This window comes from Hippocampus comes, unplaced genomic scaffold, assembly GCF_001891065.2.
Source record: "Hippocampus comes isolate QL1 unplaced genomic scaffold, H_comes_QL1_v1.1 scaffold110, whole genome shotgun sequence".
NCBI lineage: Eukaryota > Metazoa > Chordata > Actinopteri > Syngnathiformes > Syngnathidae > Hippocampus > Hippocampus comes.
Genome location: NW_017805498.1, coordinates 1,646,481 through 1,671,534, shown reverse-complemented (window position 1 = coordinate 1,671,534; position 25,054 = coordinate 1,646,481). Strand labels below are relative to the sequence as shown.

The 25,054-nt window shown below is 42.1% G+C and overlaps 1 protein-coding gene across 3 annotated transcripts in view; it reads left to right on the top strand.

Annotated features, from left to right (window-relative positions):
* The window catches only part of LOC109520003 (guanine nucleotide-binding protein G(o) subunit alpha), a 92,146-nt gene that overhangs the window by 41,271 nt on the left and 25,821 nt on the right, over positions 1 to 25,054 (top strand). For all 3 annotated transcript variants that reach the window (XM_019876929.1, XM_019876927.1, XM_019876928.1), the window contains exon 4: positions 13,447 to 13,607. In XM_019876929.1, the coding sequence (XP_019732488.1) occupies positions 13,447 to 13,607 (161 nt within the window). The remainder of the gene's footprint in view (positions 1 to 13,446; positions 13,608 to 25,054) is intronic.

Below are 25,054 nucleotides of genomic sequence, written 5' to 3'. Positions count from 1 at the left end.
GTTTGCGACAAGCCGTAACGCTTGTGAACATTTTCGCAACCTTTTAGGAATCATGACAAAACCCCCAAATTCGCTACGTTGGCAAGCATTCTCCGCTCAGTGAGATACGGGCTTGAGAATCTGAAATTATACGTTGAGACTGATATCCAAAACGTGTGTAGCTCTGCGTGCATGCGCATAAGAAGTGTGAATAGTCATGTCAAGTTGTGCTCACATTTGGTATACCTTAGATTTGTACTCCAATCAACATTATAGTCACTTTCACAGTAGAATAAGAGACAATGAAAAAAATGGTGCCATTTACAAGGATAATAATGTTCAGTTTTGATTGTGTATTGATTTGACAGTATGTGAATATAGTTTGCAGTCGTGTACAACTGCACTGCAAGACTCTTCTTGAATTGATCGGTGACAGTATTTGAAGATTCTGAACGGTGAAATATGAGGGATGGAATTCACCTCAGCGACAGCACATTGACCTTTTTTCAATGGCATGTATTTTAAAGGGAATGAAGCACTCAGTATTTATGCACCAAATATATCTAAGATACTCAAAGGGTGTGGTATGGAGTCTGTTAACTGGGATTGTTTTTTTTTTTTTTTTAAATCTCAGATTTGCTCAAAAAGGGTTCAAGGCTGACAATAGTTGGTCTGGTTTGTGGGCAGAGAATTGCTATTGTTGAAGGACATCCCAAGTAGACCACACGCTGTGTGGCATATTGTCCCGTTCGCACTCAAAGGGGAAGCCAACCCCCTTTTCGTTACAACAATATGTTCTATGCATCTCCACTATTTTAAACACGGCATTCTGGTTAATGTTGTGCGTGCGGAATATGAATTAAACAACAAAATCCACCATTTTGTATCTATCTCATGGGGCAGCTATTTTGCCAGTTGCTGTTGACATCGCAGTTGCTCAGGGTTCAGATCATGACCAATCACGCCTCACCTGTTTTCTAAATGTGAGCCATGATTGGTTGTTACCTGAGACATGAGCAACTGTGATGTCTTTTTCAGTCAACAGCAATTGGCAAAATGGCCGCCCCCTGAGATGGACAAATACAGATGGATTTTATAGCTTAACTCTTATTCAACTATTGTAATATTAATTAGAATGCCATGTTTTGACTAATGGTGTTGCATAGAACATATTGTAAAGAAAACTTTTGGTTGACTTTCCCTTTAAGTCAATTCCTTATGTGCCTTTCTTTACAAACTTTCAAGAGATGTGGCGATTCTTCCGTCTAGGCTTCTGACACACCCACCTGGATATATGTGTGCATCCACCAAAGAGGCGGGATTCAGTGAAGTCTGCGGGTTGTCCTGATTTCCGGATGGTGGAGTTTTCATAAGACATGATAATTCCATAGAGATCCATATTGTAAATATGGCACACTTTGATTGGGAAATGATCTTATGCCGTGGATGCGGAAGTTATCTTCAGTGACATGTGTGCAGCTAAGGTACAAACTACTTTGAAGGAGCGTGTATTTTTGCATTCATTTTTAATAAATCCAGTGCAAGCAAATGAATCAGAATACCATGTTCAGAACAGAATGCTTGGCTGATGGTGCAAATTGAAAGGTGACCAGGTTGCCAAGCAACCCCCCCCCCAAAAAAAAATCTATAACTAATGACCCAATTTTATGATGACTATTGTTCGTAACCAGCACTTCAAGACCCATCAGCATGTGGAAATGCTCCTCACAGGTGCAGAAAAAAGTGCTCTAGCGCTGATCCTTTTTTTTTTATTTATTTATTTATTTTTTTTATAAACCATTTAATATGATGCACTGTAATGTCAACATTCAGCCATTATTATGATGTAGTAGTGATATTTATTCTGCTGTTGGGCAGTCAGTAAGCGTAGATGGGACACGTGTGCACCATCCACTCCTGCCCCATCCACATGTCAGCACGAATCTGCCGAGTCGGCCGGTGACAGTCATCACTGGCTGTGAGCAGCTATGAAATGACTCAAAACGTGGAATATGTTGTTTGGCCTTTGAGAGGCGCTTAAACTTAATACAGCGTCCGGAATGTGGAGGCCAAAAGATGCTTGAGTCGACGGGAGAATGCGCACGCTGACAGATTTGTCAGAGTACGCCCTGATCTAAAGGTTGCTCCACCCAGAGTGCATACATTTCACGAAGGCACGTAAGTGGCACCCTTATAACCATTGGGGGAATCCACGATGCCAAGAAGGTACGCAGCAGAACGCCTTACGTACTTAAGTCAATGGAAGAATCTGCGCAGCCCAAAAAGGACGCAGCAGCACGTATTTTTTGACTTAAGCACACGGTAGAATACACCCCTCGAAGAGCAGTAAAGATGCACACATTTTTCACTTGTCATTTGTGAGGAATTTCACATTGTAAGAATCAGGTTTCAAGGTAGTTTAGCCTGCTTTAGTTAAATCTGACAAGGACATCTTTTTGACGAGGGTATATTACACAGGTTTTAGAGTTGCAATTTAAAATGATGATAGATTTCACGCCACCCTCTCTCGGCACAAGCAGTTCCCACTCACAAGGTTTGTTACAGTCAATGTGCTGCTGCGTCAAAGTACTGTAGAGGCAATAAACACTGAAGTACCAGGCATTTTTTTTTCTCAAGAGGGTGACACACAACTGTAGGAAACGCTGCAGGACACAGAGTAAGATTTAATGACTGTATACTCTGATGCGTTCTTTGTGAGCCTAGTGCTATATGGGGAATCTTGTATGAGTCCTGTCATGCATACGATAATATGCCTCAGTGCTCCCAGCCCCTTGTGTGTGTGTGTGTGTGTGTGTGTGTGTGTGTGTGTGTGTGTGTGTGTGTGTGTCCATAGCTGCTCTACTTTGCAAGCTGACAGTTCTCAGGGAGGGAAGAGCAGAGCAGCTTGAATAGACGAGGCACAGGCTGAGTGGCTCTGAGACAAAAGGAAGAGTGTGTGCGTTCGCATGTTCCTGAAGCATCGAGTCAGCCAGGCTGTCAGAGTGGAGCTGCTGCTTTCTAGGCCCACTGTAAAGATTTTGCCCAAGGCCACGCAAATACAGAAACATCTTCACACACATTTTTGTCATGGTGGAGTGAATTTCGGAGCCAGACAAGTACTTTTAACGCATTCACCCACATCACCATACCATACCATTACTTGTATTGGCTTTAAGAATAAGAGAAGCATCCAAAAGTCGACTTAGATCAAAACAGCTGTCTTGCTCCTCCTTGCCTCCTCTTTGATCAGTCACTCTGTGCCAGTAATTACCAACCAGCGTTCTGTAGAACACTAGTAAGCCAGTGGACATCATCAGGAATACAGTTGGAAATTATTCCATCTCAATTAATTTGCCAGATTTATGTATTCATTTTTGACCAGTCTATGCCAGCAACATATAGTGGCAAGCAGAAGGAACCAATGCTCTCCCATTCGGTGGCAGATGGTACAATAAGCCTTGTTGAGGGGTTTCAAACGTTTCCTTAGCATGACAGTACAGTATGTTGTAACCTGCTGTCAGCTCAACAGCCGTTATGTTACGTAAAATAGGCAAAGTTTCCAAATAAACAGAGACCAGACCGCCATTATTTCATGATTCATACTATTTGTCATTTTCATTGTGACGTAATGTAAAATGGGTACCACAGTTCAATAAAGGTTGGGACAACACGGATTTATGCAATAACATGATACGCATAATTGAGTCAGTTCTGTAAGAGATGAGCTGATGCAGGATGTCTAAAGCAAATTATGCAAATAACTGCTGAAACCTGCTGTCAGCTCAACAGCCATATGCAGTACGTGGTTATGTTTTGTTTTATTTGTGGAAGGAAAGATCGGGTTTTACTTTCATTTTTCCTAGCTGTGGCTGAAAATGCTGATTTTTTTAGTGAGAGAGTGAGTTGTGTGGGATTTAAGGAATTTTTGCCTCTCTCGTCACATTGTATCCTTAAATTCAGTTTTCCAGAAAAACATGTCACCTGTCTCCGGGTTGGTCTCAAGTTACCACTGCTAACCAGGCTCACCAGCCACTTTTGTAAAACTCTCATGACACGTAATCACTTCTCCAATTGGATATGAAATGAGACAGGATTCTCTGTTTAAGATCAGTTCAACTGTTCCCCTGAACTAATTCCCTGTCTTCACTTTCATAGCATCATTCTATTTTCTCCCTCTCTTTTTTTGTGTCTTTTTCTTTTTTGTCATCTCCATTTTTTATCCCTGCTGCTCCGTATCTCCCCCTCTCCTTCTGTATTGCTCAGCAAACCCGTGGTTTCTGTGACATCAGCATACTTCAGCCACTGCATGGAAGCATGACTCCAACCTTGTGTGCATCGCTTACTAGGAACTCTTTATTGTAAAACCGTGATTTATTAATTGCTAAATACTAAAATCAAATAAAATATTCCATTCCAGGACACATCCAAATAGGGCACCACCGTTACATGTGTTTATGGACCAGAATTGAATCGAGAATCAGACTCCACAAACGTAGACTCGGATGAAGATGTCCAAACAATGTATATTTAGAGAAAAATGGCGCAAAGCCGACAAAATACAAATAAAGGTAAGGAAAATACAAACGGGAATCGATATTCTCAAAAGGGCAAGAGAACCGAACAGACCTGAAGTAGTGGCTTGATTGAGATGCATGACAAGTGTGCAGCTCAAGGGAAACGCCCACTGCTCAGATGAAACTCAAAAGAAAAATAGACAGAACATGACACACATCCTCCAGATGTCATGTCTTGGTGTACAGTCTTTTTTTTTCCCAATACCATGTCAGTGACAGTGGGTGGTGCCCTACTAAATTTTGAAACTAGCAGTCAGAGTTAAGAACTACCCATTTGTAGTCTCAAACATAGGATTTCTTTTTATGCTTGACAAAATAAAGATTTGGAAATGCATGCAGTAATGCTGGCTGAGCTGTGCTTTGTGCTATGTTTGGTTTGAACTTAATAACCTCTCTGCTTTTCCAAATTCAACAAAGCAACATCCTCCCGATGTTTCATGTGGGCTTACATATATTTGGCCGTGTTTGTGCTGTGTGTGTTTCTGAGTGTAGATTCTGCTAAGAAAAGCAGGGTGATAGCTCACTGGCGCTTCTAAGTTTAGACGGTGTATGAGAAGAAAGATACACTGAAATGATGAAGGGCTTCAGGAAATTTGTACAAATAAAGAGGTCAGAAATGGCAAGAAAGAGAGGGAGCACACAATGGAAAACAGCGAAGAAAGAAAAGGTGGAAAATGGAAAGAACAGAAATATGACAAAATCTTACTCTAACAGTTGCTGTTTTTTCGGATGCTCACCCTATGCTCGGCGTCTTGCGCTTCTTCCAGCTGACCTGGTGATAGACTTCTGAATATAAATTATATTTGATTCTACATTTATCCTAACAGTGGACCATGGGACAAAGCTAGGTTACCCAGACAAAAGTCAGTCGTGCTCGTGACCACCACAGACAGACAAAGAAATCATTCCCATAATTTCACCATCCATGCTAAAAGCCATTTTCCCACAAAAATCCACTCACTCAAACTGGCATTATCAGTCAGGTACCACGTTTGTCTTGCATGTCATTCCAAATCTGCAAAAAAGGATTAGGCCTTCTTACGTTGTCGTACACGGCCGTTTCAGGCCTTGTCCAGACTGCAAGCTGCAAGTCTGATTTTTAGCCTATTCAGACTCATTCTGGATGGTTCTTTTGTCACCTCAACAGTCACAAAGCGCATGAGATCCGATTTTTGCAAGACTGATTGAAACACAATCATCAGTTTTGACTGTCTGTGATGTCACTCGACATGACAAAAGACCCGATGTGCCAGAGCAGAACGCGCCGATCGAATTGCGGCGTGGTAAAAAAAATAATAAAATAAAAAAAAATAAAAAAATCAAGCACATTGAAGAAATTGAAAACAGCAGGGCTTGGACGGCTTATCGGTCTGTCCATGAAAGTAATTCGTGTGTTGCCGCTGTCGCAATTGTATGATGTTGAACACTACACCTGCTGGACGATGCCTCCGTTCGGATGATGTTGCTACAATAGCCTGTCAAATGTTTCAGTGATGTGGCCCAGTCTGAACAGGGCCAACTTTTTTTTTTTTTTTTACATTATTATGCATGTTAAAGTTATGACCTGTACATGAGCCAAATAAATGAGTCGAAAGCAACTACTCGCAAATAGGAAATATTACCTGCAACTCTTAGCATTGCAAAAACATGCTTCTCCTTTCTTCATAATGTACATTTCAAATGAGGACAATCAAATTGTTTTTTAACCACACCGTCGTGGTGATGTTTGCTATCATCGAGTATATTTTAACCATCCGCTCATAATGCCACAGAATGTGGAGCTTCACATCCACTGGTTCCTTCCTCTGTGGGTGGGTGTGGTTGCAGGATACCCTGGGAGTGTGCTGATGGAAACCCCAAAGCCTGGACCACACACACACACACACACACACACACACACACACACACACACACACACACACACACACACACACGCACGCACGTACATTCATTTGACACACGTGTCAATGCATCTGCAGGGCAGGCCATAGGAGGGCTGAGGAACAATTAAATATTTAATCTCTTTGAGCATTCCGCAGTTTGTTCCGGAGAAGGAGGGAGTCTGGGAGACCACTAAAGACAAGGGAAGAGTATTTGTGCCTCAGTATCTAGTACTGCTACACAAATACAAACAAACAGTTCAGAACCATGCGGAAATGAACCTAATTTTGCAAACATTGTTTTTATATCATGGGGATCAACGTGTAGATGAAATGATGGCAATGATGATCATGGTGAAGGAGAGGGAGAGTGCTGCAGAATATATGGGAAGGGCACAAGAGAGAGCGAAACACAGACAAGATTGCATTCTTGGGAGATGAGGATGTCACCATGGCAACTGCATCTGAGAGTCACATGATGCGGAGGAGTGAGAGAGTGAGGGAAAAGGATAGTTGCAAGAGTGAAAAAAAGAGGTGGAGTGAGAGGGCGGGGCGTGACAGCAGAGGGCAGAGGAAGGGGATGCATTTGAGAAATTATGAAAAAAAAATTGTAGATTTGTATTTTTTTGCTGGCGATATGATTACAGACAGAAGTCAAAGTGAGATGACAAAAGAGGCAGTTTAATCATGAAGAAAAATGAATGAGATGATTGAAAGAGCAAAGCCTTGCCCAAAAATAGAAAGAAGGGAGGGGGAGGAGATCGGAGGAGCAGACTGTTGGAGGACACCCATCAGGTTTTTTGTTGTTTTGTTTTTTTTTTCTCATCGGTATCTGCTTGATATTGCCGTTACATTACGTACACATGCGAGATAAAATAACCTACAGTAACAAAAAATGAAGTTTTATGTACAGTATGTGTTTTTGAAATCATCCAGAGTGACCATTTTCCAGCTTGACCACGTGCATCGTACTGTCCTTTGTTGGTTTTAGGATTTAGAGTGGTTAACTTCTTTTTGTATTTGTGTGATCCGAATGTTCAAAAGTGTTATACAAATGCTTTTCACGTTGTGCCCTCACCATCCTTTCATCCAAGAAACATTATATAAAAACCAACAGCTGCAATTCACCTGGAAAATTCCCCATAATTCACTGACTGATGCTTTGTTGTTTTTCTCAGTGGCCGATGTTCTTTAAAATTGCAAATCAAAAAAACATTGCTTTGGGACACCGTTCATGGTCAATACTCCAATCTGTGAAGCAGCTTATAATCATATTGTAAAATAATTGCATTGTTTTAAAGCTCTCACAGGCCATATAGAATAATGCGCATGGCATTCAGCCCACTGACCTTCAGTGGGACATGTAAATGTGTGATATATTGGTGGAACATAAACGTGTGAAATGTTTATCCAGAACAAATCATATTCTGTGTCTGCTTGCACTGAAGTGAATCCAAAAACTAAAATACAGTGTAACATGAAATTCCGCTGTGACCCCAGCAGGATGAATCCTACATTTGTCAGACTGTGAGTCTGCTCTTGGATGAAAGAACTACGGTAATCAAGACTGAGGAACGTACTTTTGTATATTTTTGTAAAGATGCTTTCTTAAGATTTATAATGTCAATGTAGATAATTACTGGTACAGCATTGCAAACTAGTGGTTTGCACGTCTGCCACAAAATTCTGAGGTTTATGGTTTGAGTTGGGGCCTTTTTGTGTAGCGTTTACATGTTCTTCTGATTTTCTTCTGTGATTTTTCACCACTCACTGCAGCTTCCGCAAAAATATGCATTTAGGAAAATGATATAGTTATTTTTTTCTGCTTTGCGCTTGGCAAAGTTAGATGCTTTTTGCTCTGCTGCTGCTTCCCCCACCCCCTTACTCCTCTACTTGTGACTCGGTCGAATGTGCTGTCTTCTGTCTTGATGTTGCCTCCGGTCGTATTTTTTCTTTTAAAAAACAAACCATGGAATTAGTCAACGGGACTCTCAGCACTATGGATAAAACATTTTTCAATGAAAAGAACAGGCGGTGGGAAGTCTTCTTGCCCCTCTGGGACATTTGCTGCTTGGTACATCCTTGGCAGAAGTGGAGTTTGGTTTGCCTGACAATACTGTCCGTAGAGGATGTAGAAGACAGCTACGTTATTGGCCTTCAGATAACAGGTATCCTGCTGTTTGGAGTTGGCAGTTTCCTGATCTATCGCAAAATTTAGCCAGCGGGAGTACCTTCATTGGAAGGAAAGATCTGCCGGCCTTTCTGGATGGTGTGGGACGGGTGACTCAGACTCATGCGTTGACTGAACTCCATCACAAAGTGGATGCGTTTTGGAGCCGCTTTGCAAAATGGAAAAGAATAAGGAGTAGTTGACCCGGCGTGGAATAAATTGATTGATTAATCAAGGATTCGGCTAATTGACACTATGAAGAGCAAGTTGAAAGACTTTCAAAGGTCTTTGAAATTGTGGACAGCCTGTTCCCAAAACAACTGTTATCTGGACTTTCCCTTGGATGGAAAAATACGCTCAGATGCAAGAATTCTGATCAGCCCCCTTACCACTCCTTCCTGAGCCCGAGACTGATAAAGCTTGCCCTTACAGCCATAGGTGCTCAACACGCGTACACAGGCAAACGACAAAAACACATTCCCTCTTATGTCAATGCCTTCATTGGATTCCTACTCGCTCCAGCCCCACGTGTCCCCTTCTTGATTGACAGAGTGCTCCTCTCATCTGAGCTGCTCATCTGACTGGTTGTGACGCGTCCCTTCCCTCCCCCGTCAACCACTTCCATCCTCCCCTTCACTACATGTTAAGTCTCAAGGTTTGTTGTATGTCTTTTGAACATACCTGACATGTTGATTTTTTTTGGGGGGGGGGGGGCAAACCTTTTTAAGTAGACTAGTTGGAGTCTGTCGGTGTTTTTCTCCTCCTCTTCCCTGTTGTTTACTTTTGACACCTAAGATATCGGGGTGCTTTTCAGTGAACCGCCAAGCTTCGCGTTCTGTCTCCCCATGTTGGCCATTGTTTTGTTTTGTTCCTCTGGACGGGTTGTAACTGGGAAAGTAAATTCTTAGTGTGTTTTAAATATTTGGCCAATAAATCAGATTGGGATTATGATTCTGAAACCAGCAGTCGTTTTTCAATCTCAATTTGAAGAACTCCCACCCACATACAAAAATTACGTTTTTTCAGGAACTGAAATAAAAGAAAACAGCATTTTGTTCAAGTACCTAATACTGTATTCCTATCATCGTCTGTTGTACGCTCACGTCAATACAACAGCACCCCGAAATAAACGTACTACTATTGGAAAATGTCATCTTCTCCCTCTGATCATCACCATCACGTATACACACACGATGCACTCACATTCACACTACTGACCCTGTTCAATATGATCTGTTAAGATGGTACCCTTTGTCTGCTTAGTGCTTCTAAGTGTGTCTGTGGCCCTCTGCCCAGCACTTTAAAGTGTACAAATAGAAAACGGACTAGGTTTCACTTTGCACCAAACCTCATTCGCACACTTCCAGATGCACACACGCACTCTCTCTCTATATCAGGCACTGTGTGGCTGTGAAGAGAGTGTTGAGAGCATCAATCACCGGCAGGAAGCTGAAGCTCAGTTTTAACCCACACTGAAAAAAAACTGTTGAAATCAAATCCATTCCAGTGAGATAGTTGCCGAGCAGAAGCAACTATAAGCTTTACGGTATATCGAAGTAGGGCATGCTCATGGTGTCGTGGTGCCTCGGCAGCTGAAAGAGGAGAACGCAGATTTGGTTAAAGGCGGGGAGATTGAGCTTACTCGTGCTCCATTTTGTGCTGACATTCGACCATGTTAGTATCGTTGGAAGAAGTGTACAAATTACACTCCCCTCCAAAAGAATTTGAACTATTTGAAATGGAATGAAAATTATCACCCGTATATAAGATCTGTGCGTGTGTGTGCCTTTCTTAAATTCCTGCATGTATGTCACTTTTTGTTCAATTAAATGGAGTAAATGGAGTACTTGTGTAAAATTTGCGTTTGGTGTTGTGCCGTGAGATTTTTGTAATGTTAAAGTAAGTTACTGGGCTGAAGAATTGAAAAGGGGCAGGTTGGAATTCGGCCCCCAAAAAGAACATGATAAGAAAACGTTTTGTGGACTAATGACAAAGATTGACCTTCAGTAAAGTGATGAAAAGGCTCGTGTGGGTTGTGGGAGGAGAAGCCCAACCATAGAAGCCCATCTGTGGAACAACGTGGAGCAAATACCATGACTTCAGGCCACCTGACTTCTTAGGGAAGATGCTCAATAATCTTGATTTATGTAATAATAAAAGTCAAATTCAATTCAAATTCAATACACGGCATGAAAATGAACTCAAGAGATGCAAAAAAACATTTTGTCTGCCACTATCAAGAAAAATGCCACCAAACTGAAAGGAGAGCTTTTATCATGCAGAAACATAAAGAACTGAAACACACTACCAAAAGAACTAATGGGATGTTCTCCTTCCTGCTCCTTTGCCAACAGCATATCAGTCCCCCACAAAAAGCGACAACATGTTTTCAACCTTCACTTCTAAAGAGGAGTACAGTCGTATGTTTTCCCTCATTGCCACGGTGAAAGCAGATCTTCTACTTTTATTATTAGTGGACCAGCCTGGACCTATTCCAAAATGCGATGGCACATCTTGGATGCCTTTCAACTGAGTTGTGTGCAGTGTCTAACCAAATATAATCAACTGATCAGACAATGTTTGTGTGAAGATTTTATGTTACGATCCAGATGAGTTTTGCTCATGTTTTGCATCTACATTCATTAACTTGGTTTCTTTAGTTTCTGCCCATGTTGCTGTCTTGATTACCTTCCGACTCAAGTTTGGGCAGAAACGCTTTCAACATAAATGGTTGTGCTCTTTATCGGGATTATCTTGAAAGATACAATATCATTTGAAGAGACTGGTAGCACATTATCCTCAGGTGTCCAGTATTTTACTTTCATTTTGATTGTCTGACTGGGACTCAAGAGTGAAAGACACATCACCACAATAATTGTTCCTCACTGTTATTTGGGATGTCGGTTTAGCTTAATTGCTATTGCCCTTACTGCAGAACTAACAATACTTCTGATTGTTTGTTGAACGAGACAACTGTAGAGAGGCTGCAGTAAATGTGAGAGGAACAATGAAGATGATGATGATGATGATGATGATGATGATGATGATGATGATCATAACAGTGATTGTCTATTCAATGTGTAAGTGTGTAAAGTACAAACTGGTGAGTTAGTTCCTCAACACACAGTGCTCATACTTTGGGAGGAAAAAAAGTCACATTTTGCTTATATCTCTCCGGCAATGGAGATCTTCAAACAAAATTGCATGAAAAATAAAAACAAATAGCAGGCTACCTTCCCTCTCACCCAAAGTAAGCTACAATTCTCATAAGCTTACCTGTGATTCTAGAGAGCATATGTGATCTCCAAAACGGATGCATGGCAAATATGTGGCAGAAGTATATCAAAAAGGACTGATGTGTAGGTGCATAAAACAAGAGTATAGGTAACTGAGAGAGAGGTGCAGACTGAAATGGTGATTGAAATGCCGTATATCAAGACCTGTGAGTAATGGGACAAAAGCAGAAAGGTGAAGGGGCTTGCAAAACAAAAAAATGAAAGCACAACGTGATACATGGAGAAGACAAGAAAACAGAGGATGACTTTATGACAGGTGGAGGTGAGTTGGACACTGGGAGTGTTTTTTTTTAAACAAGAGGAAACAAGGAGCTGAGGTCAAGAAGCAGTGGGAATAATGCGATGTAACAGGCTCTTCAGCAGTAATGACAAGGCAAGGCTGTGCTCATTAAATATGAATCTTCAGTTTTTAGTAACCTTTGTCTCACATCAAAGGCATATTTCAACTTTCGAAATTAGAGAGGACACGAGGGGAAAAAAGAGTCAGACGGCTTGTTCGTTTTTGTCGTGACCACGTCAAAGGTTGGCAGCAATTTGACAAAGCCATAGTAAACCTGCTGTAATTATGTAGAGACAACTGATGAAATTCCATTGTGACCAAAGAGGCTATGGGCGGATGAATAGCATAGTTTATGGCACACAGTACACCACATATTGTTGAACTCCCTAAAAGAACTTTGGACCTCACTCATCACTCGGCTATATTTGTCCTCAGATTTTTTATATTTGCTGTCTGGCCTGGTCCGTATTCCCTGGTAATTGCAGGGGTCCACCTTACCTTTAAACAGAACAGAGGGCCTTGGCACTCCCACGTGCACACGAGAGATCCTTAGATTTTCCATGGGACACAATCCAGATTCACTTCATTTCTGTAAAAAATATTTATTAATTACAAATATATCTTTGCTCATCACTCTATTCCAGTTACATACAGGATAGTGACAGGCAAAATGACTAAATCCTCTTCTAACAGATGGCAGAAGTGACAATGAACTGGTGTTTCCAATATGGTCACAACTTCCCCGCATGTACATCAGCTGTGTGTTCAATTCAACAGGCCCATTGCTATTTCAGTATGAATACTTTTCAGTATGCCATACTTTTGTGATATTTTTATTTAGGTTGGCTCATTTCTCCATCTACCCAACTGTTTGCCACCACTTGTCTGTTACGGTCATGGGTAAGCAGATCCAGCCCTGCTGACTAAGTTGGGACGTTGGGCAAGATTGGTTATCAGGGGACATACAGAACTGAATAGACAAACAAGCCTACCATACTCACATTCTCATCACTTGGCAATGTACAACTTTGAAATTCAAGATGCATGTCTTTGGAATGAGAAAATGGTTGCTCCTTTTCTCTACTCGAAATTCACACTCATTCTAATCATCATAGTTGAACTTCTCTGTCAATGATATCGGACAAGGAAGTCTGTTTTTGACCACTTATTACATTTTGATGAAATTGATGTTTATTAATGCTGGAGCACTTTGATCCTTGTGAGACTTTTACATGACATTATTTTCCCCTCTTTTGTCTCCTTTTAGGCGGATGCCAAGATGGTGTGTGATGTAGTTAGCCGTATGGAGGACACAGAGCCTTACTCCAGCGAACTGCTCTCCTCCATGATGCGTCTCTGGTCCGACTCGGGTATCCAGGAATGTTTCAGCCGGGCTCGGGAGTACCAGCTCAACGATTCAGCGCAGTAGTACGTCCGTGTGTGTGTGTGGGGGGGGTCTGTAAACGCAGAAGTGAGCACTGCAGTCCATGACTTGACGCGAGCTAGCAAAGCTAACATGGCTGACGTCACTCGACCATAAATCAGAAGTGAGGCTCGTGTCCTTATTTCCTTCTGTCAGGGTATGCAGAAGCATGACAACTCCTGTTTTAGAAGATAACCGCAGCTCGGAAGGCTAAACTATACGCGGCAAGTGGTTTAGTAGCCCACAAAAGTCGTTGATGCTACAAGATTATTTACTAAGCATCCAAAATGTCAATGGTGAAATCAGATCGCATCGTTTGAGCCTTTGCCTCCTCTGGCAAAAGGTTTGTACTTTTCCTTTCTTGACAGCACAGCTGTCTCCGTTGGCTGTCAGATAACATTATTTTTTAAATGTTATTAGATTTATTGACGTCATTCCGTTCGGATATTTATCGTGCATCCCAAGTTTGCGGTGTGTTTTGGGGTGGCACTTGACGTGCGTTTGCGCAGCACATAGAGGTGTACCGGAGCTCAGAGAACGAGGACATGAACCATTGCTTCAGATCTTTCCTGTGCAGCGCTGTTGATATAGCGCCTCCATAGTGGTCAAACACTGCAACTGCAGTTAAAATACAAAGCTGTCGTAGAGGGACATCAATCCCTCACTCAGCACAGCTGGAGCTTTCCTCTTTCTTGAGCAATATCAATCAGTCTGGCTAAGGACGGCACAAAATTAGCTGGAGGCGGCTGCCACGCAGTTTTGAACGCAGGAAAAATCCTGAAATAGGTTGTAGCTCAGTCTCTATTTTATCTGTCTGCGACTAGTCAGAGGTTGGCACATGACTCTTCTTGAAGTTTTTTTTTTTTTCCCCACTTGGGGCCTGACTTAGGCCTTGTCTCTTCTTTGTCCACCTGCACAACTAGACCAGGCTGCAGTAAGAGTTTTTCAGTGAAGAAAGACAGTAATTCATTGATAATGTAGGTCTTGTTTTTACTCGTCCCTCTTTGGGGCAACGTAGGTTGTCTGAAACCTTGGGTACATCAGAGAGGTCATGTCCATGAGTTCATCCTTTTCAGGCGCACTGTATGCTCGATTGCTATCCCAGTATGTTCGCTTTTATTGCTTTATTAAACTCATTGTCATCTTTCTCAGGCAGCAAAAGACTGGTTTTGAACAATAGGATAACAGTTTTAGTGGAGAAGACAGTGACTCACCTTTCCACTGACATTATATTAGCTAAAGTCGTATAGTAGATTGATTGCCTTATTTACTGATTTACTGGTCTTGCCAAGTAAGCACAACGTGTCGGCTTTTCTTATCAGACCCTAGGACACGGGTTACGGCCTTCTCTTTTGAGGAATCACCCTGTCATTTTGTGGCGTGAGCCCTGTCTGGTTGGGGACTGTTCACTGATGAGAGGACAGGCCAAGCTATGACTGTGCCTCACACAGCTCTCTTCTTTTTTTTCCAGCTGAAAGTAAAAGCAGCAACATCCTTCTTGCAAATTCCAATAACTCATACTATGCAAGAACCATTAACATCATTTTCCGTTTAATTAGAGGTCAGACATCACAATTAGGACATTACTAACATCAAAATACATCCTGGTCTACATGTCAAACATGGGTTCCATTTTCTTCTATACCAACTAACTTTATAAACCCAAATGTCAAACAGGCACAGACACACACTCAAGCATACATACAAAAACAGTGTTTCTCTTGATTATATTATCTTGCTTCCCAGCGTTCAGGGGAAAATCTTCTTTTGCATTATATCCAGAAAGCTGACAGATTTCCTCCTCAAGTACACCTCCGTTGACACCTCAGTCCAGAAAAGCGGCATCCCTGGTGTGTCAGGGAGAACACACAGTATATAGAACACACTGGAGTTATTGCTCATCTGATTTGATCAGGGAGGCGCAGGAGGGAAATGGAGTAGTGCTTTGGCTTGACCTGGCCAGTGCAAATGGCTCCATACTTCACAACCTGGTGGAGACTTCCCTGGACCGACATCATGTTCTCAGAAAGGTCAAGGACCTTATCTTGAATTACTTCAGGAACTTCAAACTCAGAGTCACTTCTGGGAGTATAATGTCAGACTGGCATCAGGTCAAAAGGGGCATTATAACTTTGTGCACCATTTCAATTCGTCTCTTAGCCCTTTATATGAACTTGGTGGCAAAGGCCGCTGAAGTAGAATGCAAAGGCCCAGTTTCCATGGCATCTGGCATTTCACAATACCCCATCAGAGTCTTTATGGATGACCTGACTGTTACCACAACATGAGTGCTTGGTGGGAGATGGATCCTCCAGGGCCTGGAAAATCTCATCTTCTAGGCAAAGATGAGCTTTCAACCAACAAAATCCAGTGCCACGGTGCTGAAGAAGGACAAAGTGGTAGACAGGTTTCATTTGTTTGTCATGCCACAGCAATCCCTTCTATCACTGACAAACCAGTTAAGACCCTAGGCAAGATCTTTTTTTGTCGCCTCAGGAACACAGCAGCTCTCCAAATCACCATAGAGAATCTTAATATGTGGCTGGCGCCGGTAGAAAAGTCTGGTTTATCTGGTAAATGTAAGGCGTCCATCTACCAGCATGGTGTCCTGCTCTGGGTTCTCTGGCCTTTGTTGGTGTATGTCACCTTTGGAAATCCTGAAGCGAAAGATCATTAGCTACTGTCTGGGAAGAACAACAAATTCCCACTCCCTTGACAAGAAGGTCTATCAAAATAGAGAGGGATACAGAATCGGGACTCCAGGGACTCTAAAGTTTAATCGGCAAGCATAGAGGTTCCAACAGGCAGTAAGTGGAAAGCCCTGGAAGACCTCGAGGTGGCAGAGTCCCGACTGACGTACAGGATATTAATGTGCTTGGTGGCATTGGGGCAGGCAGGGTTGGGGCATTTCCTGAGTCTCACTACAAGAAGGGAACAGCAGACTCACAGGATGGTGGCATGGAGCAGTAGGTAGCCTGGATTAGATGAGAAGTGGGCGCTGGACATGAAGGTGTCCTGACATGAGATCGGGCAAGAGGGGCCCAGCGCATCAGGTTCATCATCCAAACAGTATACAGTGTCTTTTTCAGCACAGTTAAGAGCGAGGGAGAATCCCCAGCATGTGTACTATACTCTTGGAGAGGTTAATTCGAGTATATCCCCAGCAGCTGCCAGAAAGCACTGGGCGAGGGCTGCTATCGCTGGCGGCATGACCAGGTGCTGAGGACAGTAGCTGAAGCCATCACCCAGGCAGTAACCAGTCAAAATAATACCAATAAACACCATGGCAAGATGAGCATCACCTTCATGAGGGCAGGAGAGCAGCCACAGCCCAAAATAGCAACCAGTCTGCTCAATCCAGCATCAGACTGGCAGCTAAGAACAGACCTGGGCAAGCAAGTCAAGTTCCCACAACACATCTAATGTACCTCAATGAGGTCAGACATTGTGCTTTCGTCCATCTCTTAAAGGCACCTCATTCTCATTGAACTAATGGTTCCACGGGAGGACCGCATCAGGCAAACGAATGGAAGCGATCCAAAAACCAGAAGCTTGTGGGGCAATGCCAGGGAAGAGGTAGGAGAGTGGAATGCAGAGGATTTGCAGGTCAGTCATTATGCAAAGTTTTTTCATTTGACTAAACTCACCATGACATGGGGACGTGACATCTTACAGTAACAACAAACAATGAACCAACAATGACTGAAAGCAACCAGGGAACTATAAACAAGCAAACTAACGAGACAATGAGGAACACGCGAGCGGCTGAAGGAGCTGACTGGTAGACAAAAGGGACCAGGTTGATGAGCACAGATGGAAAACAAGAGAAGAAAACAAGACAAAAACATGAAGCAAAACTAAATGTATTCAAAATAATTTAAAAGTCCAAATACACATCATGACAACAAACATGCCAAAAAAAAAAAAAAATGAAATCATTAGGGGGCAAACACTTTTTCACCTCACTATTTTGACTTATTGTTGATTTACCAATCGTGTTGTGCAGTTTGTTTCCAAAGCACTGGAGTCGGCCACTCTTTCACTCATGCCTATTAGACGAGGACTAAACAGGTTCCAGGAACGCAGAGAGTTCTTCAACCCCTGAGCGATAAGGTCACCTTTGTGATCATCTGGAAAGTACACTGTTTGGCGGTTAAAGACTTTGGAGAGCCTAGTCGTTGCCGATAAAATGTGACGTCTAGTGCACGTCTGGCTGCATGGTTCAGCTGGACTTCATTCTGGCATTGCAGAATAAAATGACACGCCCTCAAATTTTCTGCTAATTTTCTCACACGCATACCTACCACATACCTACGGTCTTTTCCAATCTATATTTGGTTTCCATTTCTGTAGCGATGTACAAAGCAACCGCTTCAGTCAGTGATCGCTCTCCATCTCGCCCCTTTCTTATCATTCACGCTGCATTGGGTAAATGACTTCTCCACAGTAAGCTGCTTTTAAGCGGGAGTTTGTTGGTTGTCGGAGTCTTCCCTCACAAAGCTTGCCATTTCCCACACTCAGCTGGAGGCCTTTGTTTTAGACGCTGGATTAAGTTTGTTGTGGTGCGCCTTTTGTTGCAATGAGCTTTAACCAAACTTTGCAATGTGCAGTCACCTGTTCCAGATCTGTTACCACACATCCAAGCCAGTTCCAAAGCACAGAGATGATACGTCTGCTTCTTTCATGGGAAGAAACTTATTGCTCTCTGTTGTCCTAGTAATGTTGTGTGGATCCATCACAGATATCCATAGTACGCCGCAGCAACGTGAAGAAAAAATATGTTTTTAAATGATCAGTACCCAAAATAAATACATAAACAAATACTTGAATTAATTGAAGAAATAATAATCATTACTTGATTTTTGAATACAATCTATTACAAATGCAAACTATCCCAAATGACAAGCAAGGGCAGTGTGCACTCAAACACACGCTGCTCATTATTTATAATTTTCTCAATCTGATCATCCACAAGATATCACTGCACACAGTCAATTACCATTACCAGTACCGGGGATGATTTCTGCTGAGTGCCTGCGCGTGGGTGGAGATGGAGACAGCAGGAGAAAAAACAACAAATGAAGCGGGGGAGGGCAAGCCTATCACGTTAAGTGCCATGTTTGTGCATGTAATCCTTGTTCAACTGTGCACCATACATCCTGTGAAATGACATACAGTGACGTGAAGAAAAAATGGACTGAGAATGATGGAGGATTTCTTCTATGGTGCCATGGGCAGAGCACAGTAAACGGAAGATTCCAACCATAATGTGACTGATGCAGCATATAGCGTACTTGCCGTTTTAATTGGATTACTGACAGTTTTGACTGATTATATTAGGGAATGACTTTTGATTTCTGTGGGGAAAAAGCGTGAAAATCATCACAGTGTCAGAAATGTTACTGTATCAGTTGAGAGTAGGGGAAAACATAAAAGACATCAGCCGAGTTCATGAACTGTCTGTGCTCTTTGGCTGAGCTAAAGAGCAGGGTTCTTGTTTTTGTTTGTTTGTTTGTTTGTTTGTTTGTTTATTGAACATAAAACATATACAGTAATAATTTGACAGAAAATAAGGTAAATAAAATAGTAAAGAGGAAAGAGAATGGCAGGAATGGCAGATTATTTGTAGTTGTTATGATTTATTTGTTACAATTTGCAAAGAGAGCCCAATCCCTTGATCTTAACTGTGCAACGGGTACACCACAAAATAATGCCTCATGTCCCAGTGACCCCTTCATTTGCAGGTTAGCCCATACGGAAAAATGACATGTTGACAACAATGTAATAATTGACTATCCCGTTTTAAATGGAGTCAGTGACGGTGTAGTGGTGTACCTCGCTGGCGTTGGTGCAGGCAGCATGGGTCAATACCCACTCAGTCATGGTGCGAGTGTGAATTACTGTCTTTCTCTTCATGTGCCCTGTAATTGAGCAGGGACCAGTCCTTTGCCTAAAGTCAGAGAAATGGGCTGCAGCTCCCCGTGACTGTAAACAGGAGTAGCACTATGGAAAATGATGGATGGACAGTTTCGAGTAGCAGAGAAATACCAATGCCGGTCTCTAAGAGAGGCCTGGTGAGTTCCAGTTCCTGCTGTGGTAAGCTTTCACCCTGCAGCAGCTTCTCTCCATTCGAGATGTCATGCCATCAATCCACAATATGCATCCTTCCATTGGTGACGTTTGAGGGTATTTTTCTTAGATGCTCTTGGAGGCCTCCTGGTGGCCCAAGAAGGTCCAGCAGGCTCTTGTCTGCCAGATCATTGACGTACAAGGAACATGAATAAATGAACAGACCAAACATGTCTCTCGAAAGACAGTCACGGGACAAAATCAATGAACAAGAATCTAGAAGCTATAACAAAGTGTGAGAGCCACATAAAATTGAGAAAAAAAATACACGTAATAGTGGAGAGCACATAAGAAGTGATGCAAAAGATTGGAAGAAATGGAAAAAGCAGTTAAAATACACTTGATATCAAAAGCTGTGTCTGATGTAGTCAATGTCAGGTTCCGGACCAAATTGAATAATATTTTTGGATTCTAGAAATGTAGGCTCAGACAATGTGCGATAACAAAAATATTTATTTCCACAAAAGCGCACAGACGAAGTCCAAACAGAAATTGCTGGTCACAAGGACCCAGAAGAAATAATGCATCAACAAAAACGATTGCAAAAGGCAAGGTACAAAGTAACACCAAAAATATAACAAAAAAAACAAAATGTCACAAAGCCAAAGATCAAGAGCAATCATGAAAAAATGAAAATACTGACAAACTAGAATCAACGACAGGGGTGTCAAACTCATTTCACATTGTGGGCCACATACGGCCTCGGTAGATATCAAGTGGGCCGGACCATTAAAATTATGCCATACTCTGCTATAAATAACCAAAATAATATGTCTTTCCTTTGTTTTGGTCTAAAGAAGCACAAGAACATTAGGAAAATGTTGACATTTAATGAGCATATCTTTTACAAAACATTCCATGAAGCACCTTAGATTTCCTTGGACAAATGTGCAATTTACTTTTTTCATTCACATATATTCATTGCAACTGATCCCACTGATTGTACAAAGGCACAAAACTTTAACAAGTAATTGGTATTGAAAAATATAATCATGCACTTTAAGATTAAACGAGATTTATAAAGAGAAAGGAATTTTTCAACTATTTACACATGTGCATATAAAATCTAAATTTAATCCCTGCCTACACCTTACAAACTAAGGAGAGTGCTATTAAATGTGTAAAGAACAAAGTATTTACATGTTCTTGATAGCGTCTGCTGTGTTAGGTCAGTCTCGATGACGGACTGAGACTGCTGTCTTCTTCTCTGATCAAAACAATGTTGTCTTCTACTCTAATCAAAACAGTGTGTCCTCTAGTGGATACTTCATGAAATTGCACCTTATTAAAATATTCATTCCGTGTCTTTTATGCATTTTTTCACTTTTAATTTATTCTGCAGGCCTGATCGAACCTCCATGGGGGCCGGTTCCGCCCCGCGGGCCGTATGTTTGACACCCCTGATCTATGAGTAATGAGAGCAACTATGGAGAATATCGAGAGGCCTAGAAAACAACACTTGAAGCACGACAGCGATTATAATCAATAGTCCGACAATAGACCTGAAATACTTGGCAAGGCTTGATGGGGAAACGCGGAAACAGGTGCGCCTGCTGGAGTGAAACGCCCTTCCCTCCAGCTGGAACTGAAGCACAATCAAAACAGACAGAACATGACAGTCAAGACGAATAATGCTCACATACAAAAGCCAATGTGAAGTCATTTACAGCATTTGTTTTATCATAGGCAACGTAGCAGTTCCGTGTGGCCAGTTGTCAATTGAAACAACATCCGCACTTGTGCGAGCATGCACACCATTCGTGTGTGCTAAATGTCACATTAAAGATTGATGCCAGCTTCCTGTTGTGTTCTGGCCTGTGGAGTCTCTGTGTGACTCATATCTCACAACAGATAGGTGAACTTCTGTCGTCATGTGCTTTCAACAATGTTTGCAATGACTAAAGGGACCGGGGAATAGGAATAGGTTCTGTTTTAAATTCCCAAAGGTCTGCATAGTCTATATGTGTAATGTATGTGATGTGACACTGTCGAGAGCACAACGTTGTATTCTAAGAGCTCTGCCTGAGGCCTCCTTTCCTTTTCTGAAATGGTCGCATCTTGGCCTATTTACCACAATTGCACGTATGCGTATGTGTGCGTATGGCATCCTTTCTCGATATAGTGCCGATGGTGTGAAGTAGAGATGGAGAGCGCGGTATCTTTTAAAGGTGACGTGTCTTCTTTAACTAACAGTCATCCTTTTACATTTGAATTTGACTCATGAAATGTGTTCGACTCATTATTTACGCCATCAAAACAATTTGAGAACCATATCCATCCTACTTATCCTCCCACCCCTCCAGTGTTCCGTTAATGCATTCATTGTTGTTGAACAGATGATGGTGGGTCACAACCTTGTGCATATAATCTCCCACATCCCAAAGACTCTCAGCGGGTTTAAGGTTTCGATCAATGTGTGGAACTGATTTCTCATGCTTCCTGAACCACTCTTCCACAGAAACAACCAAATGAATTCACCCATCTGACTCAATCCCTTGAGATGACAATGTGAAGTATTGCTACATTTGTAAATAGAATGGCCGTTGCAGTACAGCACAGCACGATGTGGCTATTCTTGCAGGGTTTAATCACAGTTCACTTTTAGCTGATACAGCAATTTATTTTGTGAAGTCGTCAAATGTCTATATATCTATATAACCCTTCATCAGAGATTGATGCAAATCAATAATTTGGTTCTTCTGAAGGGTTTTTTTTGTTTGTTTCATTATTCCACTAGCACACAATATCTGTTTGATAAATGAGAAACTTCTCACTGCATTAGTTACGTTAAAAGGCTTGGCCATGCACAGCATGTAACTTAATTCACCCGCAACAACCTGCATTAGTTTTCAGTGTGAATGACCAAGATCTCTTTTTCTACCAAATAAACGGCAATGATTGTTTGCAAAATAAAATGTTATCTGATTATTCAATAATCAGATAATCTATATAATAATCGATTCTAAAAATATTCGACAGTGACGGTCCTAGTCAGAACATTTTTCAACTCAAGTGTGGAGGATTGTGCTGTGCATCGCCTTTAAAATCTATCGGTTCCTCACTGCTGCTCTTGCAAATTATGTAATTCCTTTGTGCTTATGGTGGAACAACACTTGTCTATAACTCAGTGATCATGTTAATCAGATCTGTGAATGTGCGCCTCTAAGAAGGGATGCACATGACTGACATTTTGTCAAAGTAATAACAGGGCATTGCAATTATTTCTTTCATTTAGATTGTATCTCATATATCTGGATCAGTATGTTGTGTATTGTATGACATACTGGATGTGAGCACAAAACGTGCACTCATGCAAATAAGTATGCTGCAGGTTGTACAGCGTTGGTAAAATTCAGCGTGTGTCGGCAATCAAAATGACAGAATGTTGCTCAGAGACATACATGACTGTCATATCATCGTTAATAATCAGATGAAATTAAAATGGCAAACGAGGCTTTGAGGGGCTCCGGTTTGCTGGCCTCAGTATTGCATCTCTGCTTTTAGCAGATGATGTGGTGCTGTGCTGATCTCCAACTCTCACTGGAGCAGTTTGCATCCGAGTGTGAAGTGGTTGGGATGAAAATCAGCACCTCCAAATCTGAAACAATGTTCCTCAGTCTTAAAAGGGTGGAGTGCCCTCTCCGGCTCGGGGATGAGCTCTTCCCCCAAGTGGAGGAGTTTAAGTATCTTGGGGTCTTGTTCATGAGTGAGGGCATGAGAGAGCGAGAGATCGACAGGCAGTTCGGTGTGGTGCTGCTATGCAGACTTTGCATCAGTCTGTCGTGGTGAAGAAGGAGCTGAGCCAAAAGTTCCTACCCTCGCCTGTAGTCACGTGCTATGGATCGTGACCAAAAGAACAAGATCCCGTATAGAAGCAGCCGAAATGAGTTTTCTCTGTCAGGGGTCACCCTTAGAGATAAAGTGAGAAGCTCAGTCATTCGGGAGGGGCACAGAGTTAAGACACTTCTCCTCCATGTCGAGAGGAGCCAGATGAAGTGGCTTGGGCATCTGATTAGGATGCCTCCTGGGCACCTCGCTGGTGAGGTATTCCGGGCATTTCCGATTCTGGGAACGCCTCGGGATCCCTGGGAAGAGCTGGAAGAAGTGGCTGGGGAGAAGAAGTCTGGCCTTCCTTGCTAAAGCTATTGCCCCCGCGACCTGACCCCGGATAAGCGGTAGAAAATGGATGGAAGGATTAAAGATGATTCAGGTAAAACCATTCTTAATCTGTTTCTCTCCTGATGAGGTACTTTTCACTGCAAATGTTGGAGGCAATTATAAAGGGAGTATCTTGTCAGCGGCATAAAATTAATCAACAAATAAACATTAATTTAGGTATTTTCCGTGCATTTGGTAATAATGTGGAACACAATTTTCCTGGATATTATTATTATTATTATTATTATTATTATTATTATTATTACTGGAATACTGTAAATCACAGATGTCAAACTCAAGGCCCACGAAAGGAAATCATGCGTCAACTTCCATAATCCTTGCTAAAATCTGGACCAAAATTTCAAATTGTCAGATAATGCGAAATAATAAAGTTCAGATTTTGAAATATTTTCTGAAAACATTTTGACAGTAACGTCAACAATAATTGTAACAAACTCTTATCCTTGGCTTTTCATTTCAAAAACAGTAGTCCATCAACGTGTTGTTTATGGGTCAGATACGATGAGACGATGAAGCATTTCTTTGGTTTCACTCTCATCCTGGCCCTCTGAGGGAAGCTGTAAACACAAAGTGACCCGCAACAAAAAAATGAATTTGACTACTCTGCTGTAAATAATGTATCATGTCACCAACACCCCACCCCTGTTGCCTTTCAATATTTTAGCACTAACTTGGTCACTTGTCGTGCTGTGGTTCACGCATCTGACTTTAACGCAGAGTGCCAATACCTGCTCAGTAACCGCATGTATGAATGTGGGCGTGAAAATGCTTATCTGTCTCAATGTCTGCCCTGTGATTGACTGGCTAGCAATCCGGAGTGTAGTCATCCTTCCGCTTAGTCGGCAGTGTTCGGCTTCAGCCCCCGGCTTGGATGGATGGCTCTGACGTGCATCTCCATTAGATGTGCCTCACTCATGCTCGACGATCCCATTAGTTGAGGCGTTCTTAAAACTGCCTCCGTACTCACTAACGGTAATGCAAGCCGTTGAAAACAGCAGATCAGTTTTACGTGTTCGGGAACAGAAATTTCTGAGGATGATGTTGACACCTTGTTCAGATAACTTTTTGACATATACACACACACACACACACACGCACGCACGCACGCACGCGCGCGCGCGCACACACGCACGCACGCACGCAC